At 44.4% G+C, this 22,931-nt stretch overlaps 1 protein-coding gene across 1 annotated transcript in view; it reads right to left on the bottom strand.

The window, feature by feature from the left end:
• Nucleotides 1-9,328, bottom strand: part of COL6A2 (collagen type VI alpha 2 chain) — a 72,210-nt gene extending 62,882 nt beyond the window's left edge. The window contains exons 1-3 of the mRNA XM_084820362.1: nucleotides 9,081-9,328; nucleotides 4,522-4,641; nucleotides 514-1,121 (exon numbers count right to left, since the gene is read on the bottom strand). Of these exons, the coding sequence (XP_084676488.1) occupies nucleotides 514-1,121; nucleotides 4,522-4,612 (699 nt within the window). The 5' untranslated portion in view covers nucleotides 4,613-4,641; nucleotides 9,081-9,328. The remainder of the gene's footprint in view (nucleotides 1-513; nucleotides 1,122-4,521; nucleotides 4,642-9,080) is intronic.
• Nucleotides 9,329-22,931: the final 13,603 nt, after the last annotated feature.

Genomic DNA, 22,931 nt, shown 5'->3' with positions numbered 1-22,931 from the left:
ATGGGGTGCTTAAAATGGCATTTACTTTACTTTTGAGGAGCAGGAATAGCCTGTAGTAGCCATGTTCCTAAATGTGTGTGTTATAGCCAGAATCAGGAAAAAACAAACGAAAGTAATTTAATCAGAAATGGGAAACACCCAGATGGCCTATTTCAGCCAAGAACAAAAATCCAGCTCAGTCCTTGTCACCTGAAAGTTTGGAGGGTGAGCTCTAGTGAGCCAAATAAATCAGCAAAATATCTGGAATCCTTTGGGTTAAACCACACGATACATTAAATATATAACGAGCAGCTGACCCTCTCTTGTTTACTCACAAGTAGGTGTACAAGGCCCCAAATTGGCCTGGGGCCACCACACGTCGTTTGGGGAGGTTTCGGCCTTCCCCCTGCTACTTGTGCTTCCATTTTTTTTTCCCTTGAAAGCCCTTTGGCACCGATGGAGATTTTTAGTTCCTGCGCAGGGGCAGGGTGGGGGCATTAATTTTGTTTTCTAAAGGAACAGATAAATTCTTACCATAACTTGGATGATCCTATTGACAGTGCTGACATCGACGTCGATGCCATCTTTCTGTGTAGTGCTATAGTTGCTACGGTAAAGCTCATGTGGAGAGTTGGCAATTTCTCGGAGCCCTTGTTCATAAACATTTCTGCTAGGGGCCACTGCAAAGAGCTTGATTCCTGCATCTCGCGCTCTATCCGCTTGCAGCTTCATCCCTCCACAGGGGCTTCCTGTCACATGGCCATCAGTGATAACAACCCCATAATTCACAACATGGGCATTGCTGGCTGTGTTGGCAAGTATCTTTGCAGTCATGTTGGAGAGAGCACAGTCGGTGAAGGTACCCCGACCGATGTATTCAATGTCGCCCAACTTTTTGAGGTATGAGATCTTGTCATCGGTGAAATCACTGTAGGTAATCACCACATCTGAAAAGTGAAGTCCGCCATATTGCCAAGTCATGGACACTTGGCTCTGGTAGAATTCTTTCTCTAGGCTTCTGATGAATTCTTGGACAAAGTTCTTGGCGAGTTTCACCAGACTCTCGATGGGTATAGTCTGCAGAGCAATGCTCTCGGATGTGTCAATCACAAAATACACCCTGATGGGACAGTCAGTCTTATCTGAATAGAGAGAAGGCGAGGAAGAACGTGCTTGAGTATCAGTAGTACCTAGGCCTGGGCACTTTGAGTCTGTTCCCCCTTTTATGCCATTAGTATAGCAGCTAATCCGAAACTGAGGAATTGCAGGTTTGAACCTCACTGCTGTCATGAACTCACTAGGTCTCTCTCTGGCTCTCAGTCAGCCACAGTCACAATATGAAGCTGATAATACTGACCTACCTTAGTGGGTTGTTGTAGGAACCGCTGAAATAAAGTGTGAGAAGCACTTTGAGCACTCACAATTATTCGTACTAGCATTATTTATTCCCACCAGGAAAGTCTATGAGCTGGAAAAAAATAACAGCAGGTCAAGGGATATCGGGCAGTGTACCCACACCATATGAATTTGTAACCTGTAATCAAGAAAAGCTCTCAGGTATACTCAGTATCATGAATCAATCTCAGGGAATTTTTTTGTGACCCTCAGTGTCACAAAACTCAGACATGATCCCTAAGCAAATATTAGTTATAAAGCAAAAATTCCTAGATGGGCTTCTGAAACGTCCCTCTTCTGCCCCATACCTATATCCCATATCCCATGCCATGCTAAGCACAAGGGCCAATGCCCCTCTCCCTGAGAGAAGCAAGCATGAAGGAGCTGTTAAAGCATGAACACAGACTCCATGGCTTTATTGTTCAGTCTGCAACAACTCTTACATTCATCTTTAGAGGACACATTTCTTGTGTAGTTAATTAACCGCAGAGCCTGTTTATAAGGGCAGTGACTGCTCTATATGGGTAGCCGTCTGAGATATTCCCTGATCTCAGAGGAAGCAACAGCACGACACTATCCTGCATGCATAACATGCACCTGCAAATGGGAGGGACACCCTGCACCCCACTCAAGGTTTCACTCCTCACACAGCTTTCTGCTCACTGGCATGGTAGCTGGTGCTCGCCCTGGCAAGAGTTGGCTGTGAAAATGGGCTCTTGTTGATCTGCAAACATAAAAATTCATACTCCCTAAATATATTTCATGTCTCTTCCAAGATGGAACCCAGGGCAACTTGCATAGCATTCCTAGGTGTTCTCCCACCCAAGCACTCACCAGACCTAGAGCCATTTAGCTTCAACAAAGTTGCTGCATCATTTGCCTTCAGACCATGCTCTAGGGTGGTGTGTGTGTGTGTGTGTGTAGTCCACGGGCTGCCTATGGCCCCTACTGCCCCTGCCCAATTGTTAATTAAAACAAACAAACACAACAAAAACCAAAAATGGCATCTGGTATGGCTATTTTGAAGCTTTTGGGGCCCCTTGAGTGCTCTGGAGCTACTACAGAGCACCAAAATGGGTCAAAGTTTGCTTTACAACAAGCTAATTTGGACCCTTTTGGAGCTCCATCATGACTCCAGATGCTATTTTTAAATTTATTTGTATTTTTATATATTTTTTTCCATCAGTGCAGGGGGGGAGGTATGGTCCACAGGAGGGCCTGCGGGTGAAAATGGCCCCTCGACCTCCTGAAGTTGCCTATCCCTACCCTGGGGCAATAAGAAGAGTCCTGCTGGATGAGACAAAAGGTCCCATCTAGTCCAGCATCCTCTTTCCAACAGGAGCCAGCCAAGTGCTTCTGGGAACCCCACAGCGGGGCTTGAAGGCAAAAGAGTATTTCCCCTTTTTCTTCTCCTCCACAGCAACATGTATATGGTGGTACACTGCCTCTGAGCACAGTTCTCATGGGTAGCAGCCACTGGTAGCTTTATCCCCCATGAATTTGGCTAATCTTACTAAGCTAGTGGCCACTGCCAAATCTTACAGCCACAAGTAAGTTAGTTAGGCACTGTGTGAAGAAGGACTTTCTCTTGTCTGGCCTGTAACTACTGCCAATAAATTTCACTGAATGACCCTGAGTTCTAGTAGTGTGTGTGAAAGAGAAAAATTCTCTCAATTTCCTTCAAACCATGCCTAATTTTATAAACTTTTCATGTTCCCTTCCTGCCCCACAACATATTTTTTTCTAAACTAACGGTACTGTGCATTTATACCTTGTAGCACACACAATGACATCTGTTGTGGTATTTTGGATAATATGGAATAAAAAGCAGGAAATAACACTACAGAAGCAGTGTATGGAATGCGTAATGTGCCCCAACCGTGATCAGTGCACTTCAGTACCAATGAAAAGCACTAGTGTAGATCTAGCCCAGGTCTTCTGGCCAATCAGCAGCCACACACCTGCATGGTACTACTGACCAAGTTGTCCCCTGCCTCCACCGCTGCTACCCCATAAACCGACTACTGGCCGTGGCATGCCCCCGCCCCCCTCTCACTTGTTCTACTGCTCATTTCCCTTTATTGTGAATGACTGAACACAGACTTGAGTTACACTGGTAAATGCTGACAGTCACCTAAATGTGATCATCAGCATATACTGGTGTATGTCCTAAAGGTGGAGCAATATTATAAAATAGATAAAATATTATATATTTTATATTATATAAAATATATTTATCTGAAAATGTAATAAATATTATATATTATATACACTGCCAACATTCACCAGTGTTTGCACAGTCACTGTAACATATTTATGATTACTTCTAATGTGTTATAATAGCTATTTACATACAAGTTAGATCTGTTGTACGCTTTATATATCCAAGCTAAATATTTTGAATCCAGAAAAGCCAAGGCATGAAGAAAATCTGAGACTCCCAATTATGCAAATACAGTGTTAATATATTGCATGACACAATGAAGCACATCCATGCAAGCAGTTGCAAATAACATCAGTCCTGAAACAGCCATGTCCATTGGTTAATTTGTTTCCCAGCTCTTTCAAAGTTTATTTACAGTGCAATGCTATACATGGCTACTTAGAAGTCCAATGGCACTTACTCCGAGGTAAGCATGTATAGGAATCCTATGTATGTTTAGACAGAAAAAGTCCTACATCTGCCAGCATGCCCCAGCTAGCCATGCTGGCTGGGACATGCTAGAAGTTGTAGGACTTTTTCAGTCTAAACATGCAGAGGATTACACCTCTAGTTAATTTTCCTGATATCAAATTTGCGTCTTGGTAGCTTGAAGGAGAAACAACTGCTCAAATGTTATTCTATCCACTTTTAGAGAGACATGTGACATTTCATTTCATTCATTCATGATATTTCTGTACCCATAGAAATATCTATGGCCATAGATATTTACCCAGAGCCGAAGCTCTCTGGGTGGTTCACAAACATTTGACTTTCTAAAGGTAAAAGAAGCACATTGGTTAGGACGAGGATCACTTCTGCATGTACTCCATGCCCCCAGGTTGTATAATTGTAGTGAACAAAGATTGTTCCATAAGTATGACAGAAAAAAAGGTGGAAGAAAAAGACAATGAAGTAGGTTGAGCTTTTTACATTTGTGCTTTTACCTGCACAGGAAGTCACATCGTCATCATTTTGAGCATGGAGGGTAACCAGAGTTGTACACAGCAGAACAGCTAAAAAAGCTTCTGAGAACATCTCCGCAACTCTACCATATACTTCGAGTCCTGTCAGGATACAGCCAACATAAACAGTCACAGTACATGAGAGGCAAGTTGACTAAGTCATTTGGCATTCACAGTGTAACATTTCAACGGGCTCTTACTTTATTTTCAGGAAAAAATTATTGAATGGCCTGGAGGAGGCGCCTTAACATAAGGTTAGTGAAATCTAGCCTAGATAAAGAGGGTGTGCTCTTTCATATAATTTACGCCTGGGAGGGCAATTCTTCCAGGAAGGACCTCCCCAAGCAGGCTGTCCTTGGCTGTGCCTGTTCCGTGAACCCACTAGAGTCCTTCTTAGAGGAAATGTCACTCTGTTTGAAGCACCAGTACAGGTGGCTGAATATGGTGGTGGTGGAGGATGGAGCTGCCCAGCTATTAGTGATGAAAGCAAAACAAAGGTGGCATGTGGGAGATCAGCGGCCTTGGGGATAACCTGAACACCCACACTGGTGTAACAATTCACTATACCTGGCCTGGCTGAGGGATTACCTGGCTAATCCTATACAACATATGCTGGTTACTTCTAACTAGTAACCAAATCAGTTCAGATTGTGCATATATTGTGCATGGATACTATATTGAGGCCACCAACTAATGCCTGGCTTACTCCTACACTTTAACCCCAAGGTTGGGTGCATTCACACGTGTGATCTCTGGCACCTTCCTTCCTGTCAGGGATTTCTGCTAGCACAGCTGGGAAAGGTCCAGGAGAGCAGAAGTGGACAAGTACTTCCTGTCAGGGGTGATAGTTACATCATTTTATTTATATATATCCCCTTTGGCCCTACTCAGAACTGGCAGAAAAGTTAAACTTTCCTGGATAGGGAGTGAAGGACAGTTGGGAAAAGAATGCAAGCATCAGGATTATCTGGTTGCTTTTGTGCCTTCTCTGAGTGACAAGACACTGGAGAAGCAAGTGCCTACGTTTGTGGCATGACGGAGATCTACAGCAGTATTTTTAACCACTGCTGTAGCACTTTCAGTATATAAAGTAGATTACAATGTTCCTCCCATTGTATCTTCACAAAAACTCTGTAAACAGAGTTTAGGTGAGAGTATGGTCCAGTTCACTGGCATGGTATTTCTGTTTCTGGGGTTGTACCACTTCAGACTGTAATCAGGGTTAGGTGCTACTCTATTTTATGAATGGATGCCATTCTTACTTTTTTTTAATCCCTCCACACAGAATGCTAGCATGTCACGGAGGCAGTATCTAGCCTAACTCTTTCCTTTACGTGTCAGCATAAGGAATGCTTTGAGCACCTTCTGTACTGATTTCAAAAGAAGTTAGCACCTTCAGATTTTACAGGCTTGCATGCAATTGTTCTGTTTATTAAAAATTACTGTTAAATTTAGTACCTTGATCAGGAAAGATAAATATAGTATATATAGGATTTAGCTGATATGGATATATTCTGTTTGGTATAAAAGAGGTATGCAGTTTTACTGAGAGATTACCAGACTTCTAGCCCTGATGGCAAACCCATTTACTTAAGACAAATGTCACTGATCTTACTGCACAATATAAACAGACACCTCTGTGCTTCTATAATCAGAAAGCCTTTGGGAACCAAAGTGCATTTTAACCTTCCAAAGCGAGACATAAGAAGAATTAAAGAGTGCAAATAAAAGATGGATAGATTAAAATGTAAAAAAGAAAAGAAAAGGGAATGTGTTTAAAACAGTGAAGACTAGACTACTGCTACTTGTGGTGTTCACATTAAAAGGCACTGTGTAATGGCACTACGTTCTGTTGAGCCAGCGGGTGATAGTGTCATCCCTTCCAGGAAGTATGTTTCAGGTTCCGCTCCCTGTGATCTTTCCCCGGCCTGCAGCAAGCAACCTTTTGCAAGCCTGTGCCTGAGCACTGAGCTAAGACCTTGAGTCTCATTAAACTCTGGAGCTGAGGTGTATCAGAAGAGCTTACGAGCACCATGTTGCCGTATAAATTTGAAATTTCTGGTATAAATGGTCTGCTTGTCCCCATTTAGATTTGGTCAACCTATGCTCACGGTCCTCAAGTTCCTTGACATTAAACACACATAGGCCTGCACATGAAAGGTCCACCGTCCTTTACTTTAGCTCCCTAAATCCCTTCACCCGTATCACACCAGGTTCCCTAAATTATGTTGGATTGGAACCAGATTTACATTGGAGCAACTGCTCTGACAGAAGTGTTCTTGCCTGCCCCCTCCCTCCATCCCACAGCAGGTCCCCTGAAAATGCTACACAGAGAGTCAGGAGGCCCTGCTGAATGGAGTGAGCTGTGGTATGTGTGGGAGGTGGGAATCCCTCAAAATTGGGTGGCGGGACCATCTGTGCAAGGAGCCCTTCCTCTCGTGCAAGGCAAATCCTAGATCCAGCCCATCATTTCTGTACTCTGAAAACAGTTTCCACCAGAATTCATTCTGCTGGAGTTGCACCACCTTAACAGCAAAGCTGACAAGATTTCAGAAAAGTGTGAGCCTTAAAAACACACACAAACACACACACACACACATCCTTGTAGACAATCCTCATGCTCTTATAGAATGCATGTTTTTTTCTTCAGAGGAAATACACTATAAATATAAATAATGAGTGGTAGTGGATGCCTCAAATGGAGACCCTACACCTATGTTTCTCTGCCAAGATCTGGGGCTTCTTCACATGGAGCTTTTATCCTGCTATTGAGATTGGTTACTCATGGAAGTTTGCAGGCCCTTTAGATGATGTCATTAACCTCCAGGGCGTCTCCCACACTAAATGCCCTTTATTCCCTTCTTTGTAAAGATCGGAGATAATGAACTATCAAATTAACACATTTGAGTTCTGCTTGAGTTCTCTCCCTGGAAAAGGGAAAAGCTGCAATAAGAGGAGCTAGACCACAGCACCATCTAGTGGTTGTATAATGAAATGCATGGAAGACTCAGATAAGGGGGGAAAGGGGGGAGGGGAGGAAGCATGTATAAAGCGAGTCCGCCGTGATCCTGCATTTAAAATAAAAGCAGAAAGCCCTGTTTTAAATGCGGGATTTTAGCCTGGTGTAGAGATGCTCCTGCTCTTGAGGGTTTTTTTTGACTGCAAAACTGTAGTCTGGAATGCTTTCTCTAACACTGTACATTAAGATTCAAGTTCTCTTTCAACTTCCCATTCCATTTCCCTCAGTGGCTTTTTGTGGGAATGCTCCCTAGGAGAACATGCCATGCTGCTTTAATTAAAAGTTCTGATGGCCGAGATCACTCAGCTGCGTTCTCCTGATATTGGGCAAAGCCTGTGCTCCTGCAGCTCCCGAAGTGTCCCAAGTCACAGCCACCCATCAGGCCAAGGGAAGGAACAGACAGTCGAAGTCCTTTTGGAAGAATCCTGTCAGCCAATGCCTTTCTTTCCCCCAAACTCAGCTGATGGTATGTGAGCGGAAGGAATAATTCTTCGCAGTGAGACTCCCAGGAAAAAGCCCACTCAAACTGCCCCCCCGCACACTTTTGGAGTGCCGCTTGTGCCTCTGCGTTTGCATCTCCTGCTGTGACAGACAACAGTGCCCAAACAGCTGGCTTAGCTAGAGAGATGTCAAGAGTCTCCTGCAGTATCAGAGGATGGAAATCACATATGGCATATGTGACAATTGAACTATTGCTGTTAGTGTTCTGCTTAACCTATCTTCATGATACAATACCAGAGCACAAACTGGAAACACACACACACACACACACACACACACACACAGTTCACCTTTGAAAATCACAATATGCTATTCAAAGGTACTTCAGTAAAGTAGAATCAAGACAGCAAGTTAAGCCAACCTGCGAACTCTGTGCTTTCTTTGTAAAACCATGTAAGTTAGAGTGGCAATAATAAAGGGAGAAAAGTGTCTCTGTTTTAAGAGGTAACACAGGTATCTAGTTATATTCATAGATTATTACAAAATGAAAATTAGGTGGTGGGCCAAAAGTGTTGTGCCTATAGCTCCTCGTCCTTCAGCAGAGTTAAACCAGAGATGTTTTTTGGTCCAGAAAGTGTGAGAATAGTCCAGTGATTACTTGTGCTAATATAATCCCATAGGTAGCAGTACAAACGGTTATTAAACTCCTCACCACCAACACCATGAATGGCATTCCTGGCCTTGCTGTCTAAATAAAAAGCCCCCGCCCCACCACAGGAGCTCAGTCTTCCGAGCGACACACCATGAACAGAAAATGCAAACTTCTTCCAGATAACTTCCATTGAAAAAGAGGCTGCATGTGAGGACTTTTGAAGGACCAGGTCTGCCCCTGTGTAGCCGACACATGCATCAAAAGCACAGCATAATTCACACTTAATTATTGCTCACACTGCAATACAGCCTGCCTAGCTTTGCATATAATAAACAACTACTACATATTTCTTAAACTTGCCTTTCTCTGAAGACCATTAAAGACTATTAAAATAAAAGCAAGAAAAGGGCTGGAACATAGTTAACTTACTTGTAAAACAGTGAGATCATCAAAGCTCCTTTGGGGGAAAGAATGTAAAATGAAGAAATGTCTTGCTTTCCTTTGATTTCAAAAGGGAATTTGCATCTTCAGGGAAAAAAGACTGCTTCCCTTTTCTTAATTTTTGAGTGAAGCGAAGAAACCAATCTGATGTGGTAGAGGCTTCTCTAGCTGGAAGCCACTGTTACTTCTCTGGCAAAAAGTAACTGCCTACTTTGGAATTCTCCTCCTTCAAGTCTATCATTGAGAGAAAGATCCAAGCAGCCACTCCCTCAAAGACCCACAAGGTGGTGCTGTGGATCTACCAATCCTACATCAGGAAAGGAAAGGGTGCGGTGCAGGATCCCCCCTTGCCCCAGAAAGTGGTGGAGATGAGAATGATGGAGAGAGGCCGTAATTAAAAGGAAAAAAAAAATCGAGATGGGAAGAGGGACCCCCCCTTTTTTATGTCTGAAATGTATGAAAAAGTGAGTGGTGCTGCTTACATTAGCCTAGCCCTGCCTGCCACTATTTCCACTTTCTTTTTTCTTTTTTGTCAGCTGACTGAACAAAATGGACTGTGTAACTATCTGAACTATCACTGTTCACATAGGGAGCATCACCCTTCAGCCTGACCCCACGTTTTCAGAATTCAGCTCTTAATCTGTAGGTGCAGTTCTGTTTTTCTCCAGATTTTTACACTTCCAAAGTCTGCCACAAAAAGGCAAGGAAGGAGTGCGGGAGAAGATGTCGGTTTCTTCACAGCACGGATGGACAACTTGTGGCCCTCCAGATGTTTTGGCCTATAATTCCCATCAGCTGTAGCCAACTTAGCAAATGGTGATGGTTGATGGGAGTTGTCAGTCAAAACACCCGGAGGGCCACAAATGGCTTACCCTTGCTTTACAGATTAATAGTGCAATCCTGTACATGTCTACTCAGAAACAAGACCCACTGAGTTCAGTGGAGCTTACTCCCAGGTAAGTGGGCACCAGACTGAAGCCTGAGTGTCTCTGTGGTGTAGTGCAGCCCTAGCCCATGAAGACCTCCCTCTTCAGCAGCACTTTCTATAGCACACAAAAGGGAATAAAGGAGCGTATTTTAAAAACAACAACCACCAGAGGCAAAAATCAGCTCTGCTGCTTCAAACAGAAGGTTTTAATGGAGTTACATTTGAAGTATAATCTGTAATGCTGTAAACTAGCCTCCACCAAACTGGTGTCCTCCAGGTGTGTTCGGACCACAGCTCCCATAATCCCTAGCCAGCAGAGGATGCTGGGTGGGCTGATGGGAATTGTAGTCCCACAACATTTAGAGGACACCAGATTGGGCAAGGCTGTTGTAAACTAAAATAACAGTGTTTCTTCCCAACTCTGGCCTGTAAGTGCCGATGTGCCTGGAAGTAGCTATTCAGTCTCTGCTCCACCTTTCGTGAACCTTCCAAGGAAGACATATAGGACAGGCATCAGTACTGATTTTCCCAGGACAACCGTCATTATGATATCAAGATCTGATGCTTTTCCATTGATTATATTTTTAGCCAGTGGTATTTTGTTGTAGTCCAGATTCTCACATTTACTCAGGAGGATGTTTGGTGGTTCCAGGTTATATTACTAGGAATATACTGAAATATTTTCCATAGGTTTTCTCCATTTCTGCTGGTTGCTTTGTCAAATAAGGAAGCTTGGTCAGTGTGGCATGAATTGGTCTGGTTTTTATTTTCCTTAGCCTTCCTTTGTGTTTAGTCAGAGGGCTCATTGGATGGCCTGGCATTTCTCCTGCTCTCTCTTTCTCTCAGCTTATTTCACAGAATTATAGCGAGGCTAAAACGACACTCTGAACTCATTGGAGGAATGATGAGATAAGCTTAAGACAAATGACCAAATAAACAAATAAATATTTGCTTTTCTCTTCTACTCTTCTATGAATTCTCAGATATGATCATTGCTGTTCAAACTGGATTCTTAAGAATCATTGGCAGCTTTCCTTGCTATCAAGGGCTGCTGCTTTACCAGATGAGACTTCAAAGGAATGAGTGGAAAATAAGCAGTTTCCTCATAACTGAAACTTGGGAAATCTTGTTGCCAAGGCGTTTTAGTACGCCTGAGTTATTAATTCAGAAACATTTAAGTTAGGAACACAGGAAGCTGCCTAAGTCTTATGCCAAGACAGGCTATGAGGCCATCTAACTCAGCACTGTCCGTATTAAGTGGCAGCGGCTCTCCAGGGTTTCAAGCAGGGACCAAGCCTAGACCCTTGTGCTCTGCCGCTGAGCTACAGCTCTTCCCCAAGCAGAATAAGAACAGTTATTATTTTTAAATTCAGAATTATTTACCTCATTATAATGCACACTTCACTTAAATAAACAGTAATGTCCTTAAGGGAGCAATCCTGTACTCAAACTAAACCAACTGAGGGGCTCTAGGATTTAGTGGAAGCCCCGCTGTGCCAGCAGATCCCAAGATATGCTACCAGTGTAAAAGATACACCAGCAGAACACTCTACCAGCAGAGCTGTTCTGCCAGGGAAAATATGCTGGAAGAATGGCCCAGATGGGGCAGAGTCATGGGCAGGATTGGGGCAACAAAAGGGAAAGGCACAAAACCATATCCTATACTCCTTGATGCCACAGGCATGCCTTGTCAGTGGTGCAACTTTACACCAGTCCTGGATCTGGCACAAGTAATTTGCCTCAAATTGACTTCAACAGGAGGGATTTTTTTTTTTTTAAAGCTGTCCTGCCCACATCACCACCACAGAACACAGGATATATATAATAGTATATAATCCCTCTCCCCCTGAGAAACCATGACTCAGATGATAGGGTATGTAGCATGGGCCTATATCACTCCGGCCTGGGGTCAAAGACTCTTAAAGCTCAGAATACAGAACTCTGGTGATAGGGAAAAGGTTGGAAATCTGAGGCGTCATGTTTCCTGTTAGTCTGGCACTGAAAGCATTAAATAATTTTGCTAACAGAACATTGAAGAGGCTGCTTCAAACTATTGATAGCTAATTTCATCTGGAACGGTTGGATGGAAGGTTTTGGGGAGACCTAGAAGAAGACCTCCTTGTAACAATATGAAAGAATGGCTAGATTCAGTCTGAGTCGGTTTTGCTTCCTGGAAGGAGCAGGAAGTAGTTAAGGGCAACACCCACTGCTTCTGGCCTGAGGAAAGCTTCCAATGATTCTTAAGAATCCAGTTTGAACAACAGTGATCATATCTGTGGTGCCAGTTGCTACATAATCCCCATCCACTTAGGGATGTCAGAGAATTTTGCCACGAATCTCAGGGAGGCCGAATGCCAGCACATTCGGCCCCCCAAAATCGGTGGCAAAACGGTCTGCCCCCCCGCCCCCCCGGGACGGGACTTACCTTTGGCGAATCTCCCTGGCGGCGGTGGCTCCGGCGGCGGTTCGGCGGTGGTTCGGCGGTGGCAGCTGCAGCGGCTGGTCTTCCGACCGGCTGCCGCCGCCACCATTTCCAGTAAAAACAAAACAAAACAAGAAAACGTGATAGGCTACATAAAGATTTACGTAGCCTATCATGGCTAGATTTTCAAAAAATACCGTGATAGGCTATGCAAATGTTTACGTAGCCTATCACGGCTGAGTGAAAAAAAAAACACAAAAAACTGCGCATATGCAAATGGCGGCACCCATGGGCGCCGCCATTTGTGTTCCTTATTTTGGCACATGTACTCTACGTAAACATTTATGTAGACTACGGCGAAAATAAGGGGAACTCAAATAGCGTAGCGTCTATGCTATTTGCGTTCCCCTTATTTTCACCGTAGTCTACGTAAATGTTTATGTAGGCTACACGTGCCAAAATAAGGAACGCAAATGGCAGCGCCCATGGGCGCCGCCATTTGCGTATGCGTGGTTGTTTTTCTTTTTTCACTCAGCCGTGATAGGCTACGTAAACATTTATGTAGCCTATCACGGCTGACTGCAGGGACGCAAACGTTCCCGGCCGGCCGGGATTCGCGGCGGGAGGGACGGGGCGCCTCCCCCGGGCCAGAATTTTGTGGGGGAGGGACGGGGCACCTTCCCCCCAGCCAGAATTTGGGGGGAGGGATGGGATGACTCCCCCCCGGCCAGAATTTTGGGGGGAGGGATGGAGCGCCTCCCCCCCACCGCGAAGCAAATTTCGTCAAAGGTAAGTGACTTTCGTACATCCCTACATCCACCTAGTGAACCCCAATATTTGACTGGAAGAGACTAATCAGCATTTAAGGATGTATGATCACACTACTTCAAAACCAGTGGGAAAATGCAAACTTGAAATGTCTAACCCAAAGTTAAACAAGAAATACAGAGGCTGTAGATGACCAGAGAGCAGTACCACTGTTAGGCCTTAAGGCAGTTCAGGCTGTGAAACAGATAGAGGTACAATTCCAAAACATATTGCAGTGGATAGTGGAGTGATGGAAAATTCAGACGAAGCTGGAAGTTTGAATCAAGAAAGGATTCAGAGGGAATTCAGGGATGTATTTGATGGAGCTGGACAGCTAGATGGATTTTACAAACTAGAGATTGATACAAGTGTGAAGCCAATTAAGTTACCCAAGAGGAAAACTTTAGTACAGCCTCTAAAAGAAGAGTTGTGAAGTCTATAATGGCAGGGAATTATTCAACCTGTAGAGAAAATAAGCAGTCTGGTAATCCAAAAACCATCAGGGAAACTCAGAATAAGCATAGATCCAAAGCACGTAAATAAAGCACTGAGGAAAAGTCATTTTTCACTGCCCACTGTTAAAGACATATTGCCAGATCTGTCAAAAGCAAGACTATTCTCCACTATGATGTAAAAATGGATTCTGGCATATTGTGCTGAATGAAGAATCCAGTTATATGACAGCATTTGCCGCACCTTTTGAGAGATATCGCTGTCTAAGAATGCCAGTGGGCATCAGTCTTGCTCCTGAGGTTTTTTAAAATAGGTTGACATAAGCCTTGGAAAGTCTGGAAGGGATTTGGGCAATAGCTGATGAGCTGCTGATAGTGGAAGAGGGTGATGACCTACAGTAAGGATAGCAGGGCCATGATTGTAAACTAACAGCATTTCTGAAAAGATGCAGAGAAAGGAATATAAAACTGAATAGGGACAAACTCCAATTGAGGGTCACAGAAGTACCATATATTGGCCATTTACTGGGATCAAGGGGCCTGAAGGTAGATACAGAAAAAGTAAGAGCTATTCAAGACATGTCATGACCCCAAGATGTCAAGGGAGTTCAGAGATTTAGCTATGTTTTGTAAACATCTGTCAGAGAACTGTGAGATCCTGAGGCAGTTGACACATTGAAAGGCACTGTGGGAGTGGATGGAGCAACATGAACATGCTTTCTAAAAGGTAAAGGAGGTGATTCTGGCAGCCCCCATCTTGAAGTATTACAAGCCTGAAGAGCCATTAATGCTTCAGTATGATGCATCAGAAACAGGTCTAGGGACTACCATGCTGCAAGGAGGACAGCATTTGCTAGCTGAGCCTTATCAGAACCAGAAAAGGGCTATGCCAAATTGAAAAAAAAAAACACTACTTGCAATACCTTTTGGAATGGAGACATTTTTTACCAATATATGTACACACAGTAGATGGCCAGACTGACAATAAACCTCTGGAAAATATATGGAAAAAAACCTTACTCATTGCACCAAAGCGTCTACAATGCATGATGATGCTTCTGCAGAAGTATGCTATACAAATCGACTACTGACCTGGCAGAAACCTAGTGTTAGCAGATACTCTGAGCCGGGTATAACTACCAGAAGCTGCCATGGAAGGATAAGTAGAAGGTGAAGTAGAAACCACTAATATGGTACTTACCCATATCTGAGGAAAGACTGAGAAAGATTCAGCAACAAACAGAGGAAGACAACATCTTCCAGAGACTAAAAGGCATGATACTATAGGGTTGGCGAGAAACAAAAGATTACGTACCATGAGAGATAACACTATTCTTCCAGATATGGGATGAACTTTGTGTACAGAATGGCATCATCTTCTGTGGAGAAAGAGCAGTTATGCCAGAAGCCCTTCAAACAGAAATCCTACAAATCAAGTGCATCACATCTGGGAATTGGAAAATGTCTATGACAGGCCAGGGAAGCAGTCTACTGCCTAGGAATGAATGAGCAACTGAAGATGTTCGTGGGGAAATGTGAAGTGTGCAGATCCTGGGGAGGCTGTCAATCCAAAGAAGTACTATTAGAGCATTATATTCCAGACAGACCTTGGGCAAAAGTAGGTGTGGATTTGTTTAGCTGAGCAGACAAGGAATACATGATAGTTAGAGACTATTTTTCAAATTTTTGAGAGATAGACTACTTATCAGATATCTCTGCCAGAATAGTCATACATAAGATAAAAGCACACTTTGCACCATATAAGATACCAGACACTGTGTGTTCAGATAATGGTCCCAGTTTGTTGCAGCAACATTCCAGAAATTCAGCAAGGACTGGGATTTTGAACACACCACTTCATCACTTGGCAAATAATGGCAAAGTAGAATCTGCAGTAAATCAGCTAAGAAACTCTTGAAAAAAAGCAAAAGCGGCAGGGGCTGCTGCATCTCTAGCACTTCTAGATCATCAGAACACTCCATCCCAAGGCTAAACTCAAGTCCAGCACAAAGGTAATGAGCCGAATAACAAAGACACTTTTACCAACAAGTGAGCCAGGGAACACATTCAAAGTCCAACCCCTAAACAGGACAGAGGAAGGAAACCATAATTCAACATGATAAGCCATTATCATATAAGGTACAGATGGACAGCAGATGAATACTGAGATGTAACTGAATACATCTAAGGAAAACAACAGAAGAATTGGGTTGATGCCATGCATTTGAATGAGGAACAAGCATGTAACCAGCAGAGGATCTTATGGGATGAGACAAGCAGCAAATCCTTGCCATGTGCTGACCAGGACAGAGACACACCAGAGGATAGTCCAGGAGAGATGAATGCAGAAGAAGAGACTGCAGCAAGGACAAATCCTGAGTCTAAAGGGGAGCAGACTAAAGAATGGCAGCTGAAGGATGTCATCACTGAACCCAGACACATTCGAAGTGGGAGAGTTATTAAGAGACCTGCACACCTGAAAGACTATGTGTAAAGTTCCAGGTGGTTTTTTTAAAATTTCTCAAAAGAGAAGGGATGTAACAATATGAAAGAACAGCTGCATTCAGCCTTAGTGAGTTGTGCTTCCTGGTAGGAACCAGGAAGTAGTTAAGGGCAACACCCACTGTTTCTGGCCTGGGAAGAGAGACTACAGCCTGAGAGAGCTCAGTGGAAGGGCTTTGTTTAAATAAACTTGTAAGTTTGTTTGGAAGGCAGAGTCTGTGGCGTGCAGTCAACCAACTTTGAAAGACCTCTAAAAGACCCCAAACTTATATTGCAGATCTCTGACCCATGGGCAAGAAGACCCTGAATATGTAATTTTATACTAATTAATGTTATCACATTATAATACCTCTGGATGAGAGCTGACAGAGAACTTGCTTTGGAAAAGTACAGCCGCCTTTGCCTTGCTGCTAGGGATGTCTGTTGCTGGGAATCTGGCCCTTCTTGGGCTCGCTGGTTTTTCATGGCACCACTGACTTGGCCTACATTTCCAAGCTGAGGTGTGGATTTCTTCCTGAAATCTGGGAGCTTTTTTTGGTCTTTTTAAAAAAAAGCATAAAAAGCAATTTGCACAAATTGCAGTCACAAATTATGTGAATTTCAGCCTTAGTTTGCACAAATTATGCAAATTGTGGCTGCAGTTGTGTAACTTACACAAATTGTGGCCAAATTGTTTGCATCTTGCACAACTTGTAGTAGCAATTTGTGCAAATTGCTTTTAATGCAAATTTTAAAAACAGCAACAATGGAAATCCGTGAACTGTCCCGACTTGATGCAGGTCAAATTGGGCCAGCTTGCTAGAAAGCAAGCCAATGTCTGGGGGGGGGGACACAAGCTGATTAAAGTTCGGTGAGCTTTAATCACTGAACTTTAAAAGTCTTCCACCTTTTCTTCTTGTTGGAATTGCTTGTGATTGTGCCTTGAGAATTTCCTTTTTTAAAAGCTCCCACCCATCTTGGACTCCTTTTCTCGCTAGCATCGCTTGCCATGGGACCTTACTGATAATTGTGCTGAGTTTATTAAAATCAGCTTTCCTAAAATCCAGGGTACGCGTTTGACTACACTCAGCTTTTGCTTCCCTTAGAACCAAGAACTCAAGTACAACATGGTTTCTTTCCCCCAGAGTTCCTGTAACTGCTACTTTATCCACGAAGTCATCTCTGTTGCTTAGGATCAAGTCAAGGATAGCCGATCCTCTAGTTCCTTCCTCTACTTTCTGTAGGAGGAAGTTATCCGCCACACAAGTCAGGAATTTCCTGGAGGGGCCATGTTTTGCAGAATTTCTCTCCCAACAAATATCAGGGAAATTGAAGTCCCCCATTACTACTACATCATGCTTCCTTAAAACATTGGCTATTTGCTTTTCCAAAGTTTCATCCTCGTCTTCTCCTTGATTGGGTGGCCGGGAGTAGACTCCGACCACCAGGTTCCTTTTATTCTTTGCTCCATTTATTTCAACCCAGATGCTCTCGATGGGGCTACCAAGCTCCTCCTCCTGTATTTCTGTGCAGAGATATGTATTTTTCACATACAGTGCAACCCCACCTCCCTTTCTGTTCCTCCTGTTCTTTTTGAACAAGTTCTATCCTTCAATTGCTGTATTCCAGTCATAAGAGTCATCCCACCAAGTCTCAGTTATAGAATTATCAGGTCATAATTTCTCTCTTGTATTAAGAGTTCAAGTTCGTTCTGTTTGTTTCCCATACTCTGGGCATTAGTATATAGACATCGAAGACCATGTGCTTCATGGTCTGGCTTTCTTCCTATATGTGTCTGAAGACTATTATTGGGCGCTATCAGAGCTGTTCTCTCCGTTGCAGTGCATGCGCCTACGTCCATTGTTACCCCCAACATTACATCTCCCTTCCCCATAGGATTCAGTTTAAAGCCCTCCTGATGAAGTTCTTCATGCTGTGGCCAAACACATTCTTCCCATCCTTTGTGAGGTGCAACCCATCCCTAGCCAACAGCCCATCTTCCAGGAAGTATAGCCCGTGGTCCCAGAATCCAAATCTCTCTCGTCGGCACCATCTTCGTAGCCACATCTGGATTTACTTTGAGTGCTTTGCTCTGAAAGATCTTGGCTTGAATCCCATGAAGCCATGCTAGTGTAGAATTAGGGTGGCCAGGCCACCTCTGTTTTCTGACAGGCTCCTTATCTTTAACAGCTATATGGCAGGCAGCTGGGAATAGCTATGCCTATTGAATTTGGCTAGTGCAGATGGGTGAGAATTTTGTTTCAGTTAACTTTGGGTAAGAATTCACCAAAGTTCTTCATATTCAGGAGAGAAGGAACCTGAAATTTTAGAACTTCAAATGCAGGAGAAAGTGAAGCTGAGAGGTTTGCCTTTCCCCTTGTGTGCTGCTGGGAAGGGGAATGACTGCCTTGGGATTTCTGAGTCCAACAGGGCAGTCTGAGTTATCTTTTGTCTCCCTTTCCTTTGGATAAAGTCTGTGATACAAGAGAGAAGTTCCATCTTTTGAGGTTTTAGATTAGGAGGAAATAACTGACCACAAGTTTAATGCCTCGCTTTGGCCTCAGTGGGTGATGACTCATTCCAATACAGCCACATCTGGATTTACTTACTGCTTCTTCAGAAAAGTGCTGGGAAATAGTGAGGCAAACATATGTGTCAGGCTGAAGTCTGACTCCCACCCTTCATTCTAAAATTATTGTAAGTCTGAGGGAAAGGCCTACCCTTAGTTTTTTTTTTTTAAATTCTGTACACTGCCTACTGATTTTAGGCATTTTATAAAATCATCATCATCATTGTTGTCATCTCACTCTAATGGCAACATAATGAAATGTATAGATAGACAGATGATAGATAGATAGAGACAGATGCCCTATTCAGTCATTCTGAATCCATGAAGACTAAATGAATGAGGAGAGGGAGTGCTCCAGCCTCACCCCTGCCCCTCCTCATGCATTTCCGTTGCCCTGTACTTGTGGAGGAAGACCGTTTGAAGAGGAGAGCCTCCTGTATCCATGAAAGCTTTCCATGTGATTAAGAACCCTGAGGTTCCTCCATGACACTTTCTCAAAATTCCACATGTGCTCACTAGCCCAAAAAGGTTGTGCTAGAGCAAAGGCTGCAAGTCAGAGAAACCAATGGAAACCAATTCCATTAATAGAAGGTTTACACTCAATATTTCTCAATATGTAATGGGAAACAGACCACAACAAGTGGGACCTGGACCGCAATGTTGCTGTGCATTCAGGGCTCCAGCAAAACTGGCAGTGGTGTAGTGGTAACTTTTGAAGTGCAATAGCTCATCAGGAACTACAGAAACAAGCAAGCTCCCAGAGGTCCAGGGACTACAGAAGCAAGCAAGCTCTCAGAGAGAGAGCGAACAGAGCAAGCGAACAGGGGAAGCGAATAGGAGTTGGCCAGGGGAGCTGCAGTGGTAGAAGAGACAAAGGAGACAAAAGAGGTAAGTGGGCTGCAGGAAGCCCAGGGGGCTGCCCTTTATCCTTCTGAGTGGCTGTGAGCTCATCAGATGCTTCTGAGAGCTCCAACTGAATTGGGTGTGTGTGGTCTGAGTACTCCCAGCAGCTGAGTGGGCGGGAAGCTTCAGTCTGTTTCCCGCCTCCCAGCTGAGCAGAGCAGAGCAGAGCAAGCTGCTCCAGCTGGTCCAGGGACTACAGAAGCAGGCAAGCTCCCAGAGAGCGAGCGAACAGAGCGAGCGAACAGGGGGAGCAAATAGGAGTTGGCCAGGGGAGTTGGGCAGGGGAGGTCAAGGGGGAGGACCCTAACATTTTTTTTCATTTTTCATTTTTTTTATTTTTTAACTAACTTTTTTTTCATTTATTTGTCTTGTAACACACACTTCCACACCAGTGGGACTCTGCTTTTAACCTCTACTGAGTAGAGGAACAGGCACAGGCTAGTCTAGAACAATCACAAAGCTAGACACAAAAGGAAAAGAGGCAATGGAAGGACAAGACTCTCCAGTGGTGGTGACCTGCAAGGCCTGTGCCATGTTTGTTTCCTTGCCTGAGAACAACATGGCCTACACATGCAACAAGTACAAGTTGATCACGCTGCTGGAAGAAACAGTAAGTGGATTGGAGCGGCGACTGTCGACCCTCCAGGGAATAAGAGAACATGAAGAGTTCTTGGACAGAATGGGGAACTACAGCAGCGAAGGGAAGACCAGAAGCTTGAAGAGCAACAGCAAGATGAGGCAGTGGGAAATGCTGAGGTGAAGAAAAATGGAGTAGAGGATACTCCTTGGAAAAGGGTGACAGGAGAAGAAGAACTAGACACCACTCTGCACCAGTGGAAGCAGGGGGGCTGTGGAACCGTTTCCAGGTACTTGCGGATGAGACTGGAGGACAGCGCAGAAGAAGAATCACAGGGGAACCTACATGAGAGTGAGCAAGAGGCTGAAGGTCAGTCAAACAGAGGCGATGAAACTCAGGCCTACAACAAGAAGAAGAGTGGTAGTAGTGGGAGACTCCTTGCTGCGTGGGATCAAGACCCAAGTATGTCGTGAAGACCCGTGGACTCGCCAGGTATGTTGTCAGGGATGAGATGAAAACAAAAAAGGACATATATAGGAAGTGGAAAGAAGGCCAAGTAACAAAGGAAGAGTACAGGCAGGTAGCACAGAATTGCAGGGATGGTGTCAGGAAGACTAAAGCTGAGAACAAGCTGAAGTTAGTGAGGGATGCTACAAACAACAAAAAGGCTTTCTTCAGCTACGTGCATAGTAAAAGGCAGAGGAAAGAAATGGTTGTTCAGCTGTTAAATAAGGATGGCAAAACAATAACAGATGACAAAGAAAAGGCAGATAGGGATGGACAAAAGTCACTTACCTGATCCTGAAGCTTGCTTCGCGGTGGGGGGGAGGCGCTCCGTCCCTCCCCCCGAAATTCTGGGCGGGGGGGAGGTGCCCTGTCCCTCCCCGCCGAAATTCTGGCTGGGGGGGGAGGCGCCCCGTCCCTCCCCACTGAAATTCTGGCCGGGGGGAGGCGCCCCGTCCCTCTGGCCGTGAAATCTCGTCTCCTGCTGGGATGCAAATGGCGGCGGCCATAACTGCCGCCGTTTGCGTCCCTGCAGTCAGCCGTGATAGGCTACGTAAATGTTTACGTAGCCTATCACGGCTGACTTAAAAAAAAAAAAGCGCATATGCAAATGGCGGCGCCCATGGGCGCCGCCATTTGCGTTCGTTATTTGGGCACGTGTAGTCTACGTAAACATTTACGTAGACTACGGCGAAAATAAGGGGAACGCTATTTGCGTTCCCCTTATTTTCGCTGTAGTCTACGTAAATGTTTACGTAGACTACATGTGCCAAAATAAGGAACGCAAATGGCAGCGCCCATGGTCGCCGCCATTTGCGTACGTGCTTTTCCCCCCCCCAAAGTCAGCCGTGATAGGCTACGTAAACATTTATGTAGCCTATCATGGTGTTTTTTAAAAATCTAGCCGTGATAGTCTATGTAAATCTTTATGTAGCCTATCACGTTAGTTAGTTAGTTTGTTTTTTTTATTTGGAAATGGCGGCGGCAGCAGCCGGTCGGAAGACCGGCCGCCGCCGCCACCGCGCCGCTGCCGAACCACCGCCGGAGCCACCGCCGCCAGGGACATTCGAGCAAGGTAAGTCCCGTCCCGGGGTGGGGGCGGGGGGGCAGACCTTTTCTCCACCAATTTCGGGGGTTCTCAACAATTCCGAGATTCGTGGAGAAATTCTCTGACATCCCTAAAGGCAGAGGTGCTCAATTCCTACTTTGGCTCAGTCTTCTCCCAAAAGAGGGTCTATGACCCCCCTGGCAAAGGCGAAGTACAGGCTGACGGGGCAGGATTGCAGCTTGAGATCGATAGGCATATGGTCAAGGAACACTTCATTACTTTGAATGAGTTCAAATCTCCAGGGCCAGATGAACTGCATCCTAGAGGAATAAAGAAACTGGCAGAAGAGCGCTCAGAACTGCTGTCTATTCTCTTTGAGAAATCATGGAGGACAGTGGAAGTGCCAGAAGACTGGAGGAGGGCTAATGTTGTCCCTATCTTCAAAAAGGGTAAAAAGGAGGAACCTGGGAACTACAGACCAGTCAGTATGACATCAATCCCTGGGAAAATTCGGGAGCAGATGATAAAGCAACCCATCTGGAAGCACCTTGACAACAATGCCGTGATTAGTTGAAGCCAACATGGATTTGTCAAAAACAAGTCCTGCCAGAGGAATCTGATCTCATTTTTTGATCAAGTAACCTCCCTTGTGGACTGTGGGAATGCTGTAGACATCATATACCTCGACTTCAGCAAAGCTTTTGACAAAGTGTCCCATGATATCCTGAATCCTGATGAGCTCCAAGTGGGCTAGATGAAACAACGATCCGGTGGATCCACAGTTGGCTACAGAATTGGACTCAATGAGTGCTTATCAATGGGACCTTCTCAAACTGGGGAGAGGTAATGAGTGGGGTACCGCAGGGCTCAGTCCTGGGCCCAGTGCTCTTCAACGTTTTTAATAATGACTTGGAGGAGGAGGTGCAGGGAATGCTGATCAAATTTGCAGGTGACACAAAATTGGGCGGGATAGCTAATACTTTGGAAGACAGAAACAAAATTCAAAGTGATCTGGATAGACTGGAGCGCTGGGCAGAAAACAACAGAATGACATTTAATAGGGATAAATGCCAAGTTCTGCACCAAGGAAAAAGAATCCAAATGCACACTTACAAGATGGGGGATACGTGGCTCAACACTACAAGCAA

Source organism: Heloderma suspectum, chromosome 1, assembly GCF_057233095.1.
Source record: "Heloderma suspectum isolate Gila_16-S chromosome 1, 16-S_ref, whole genome shotgun sequence".
NCBI classification, from domain to species: Eukaryota; Metazoa; Chordata; class Lepidosauria; order Squamata; family Helodermatidae; genus Heloderma; species Heloderma suspectum.
Note: the sequence above shows the minus strand (reverse complement) of the source record. Positions and strands in the feature narration are given on the sequence as shown.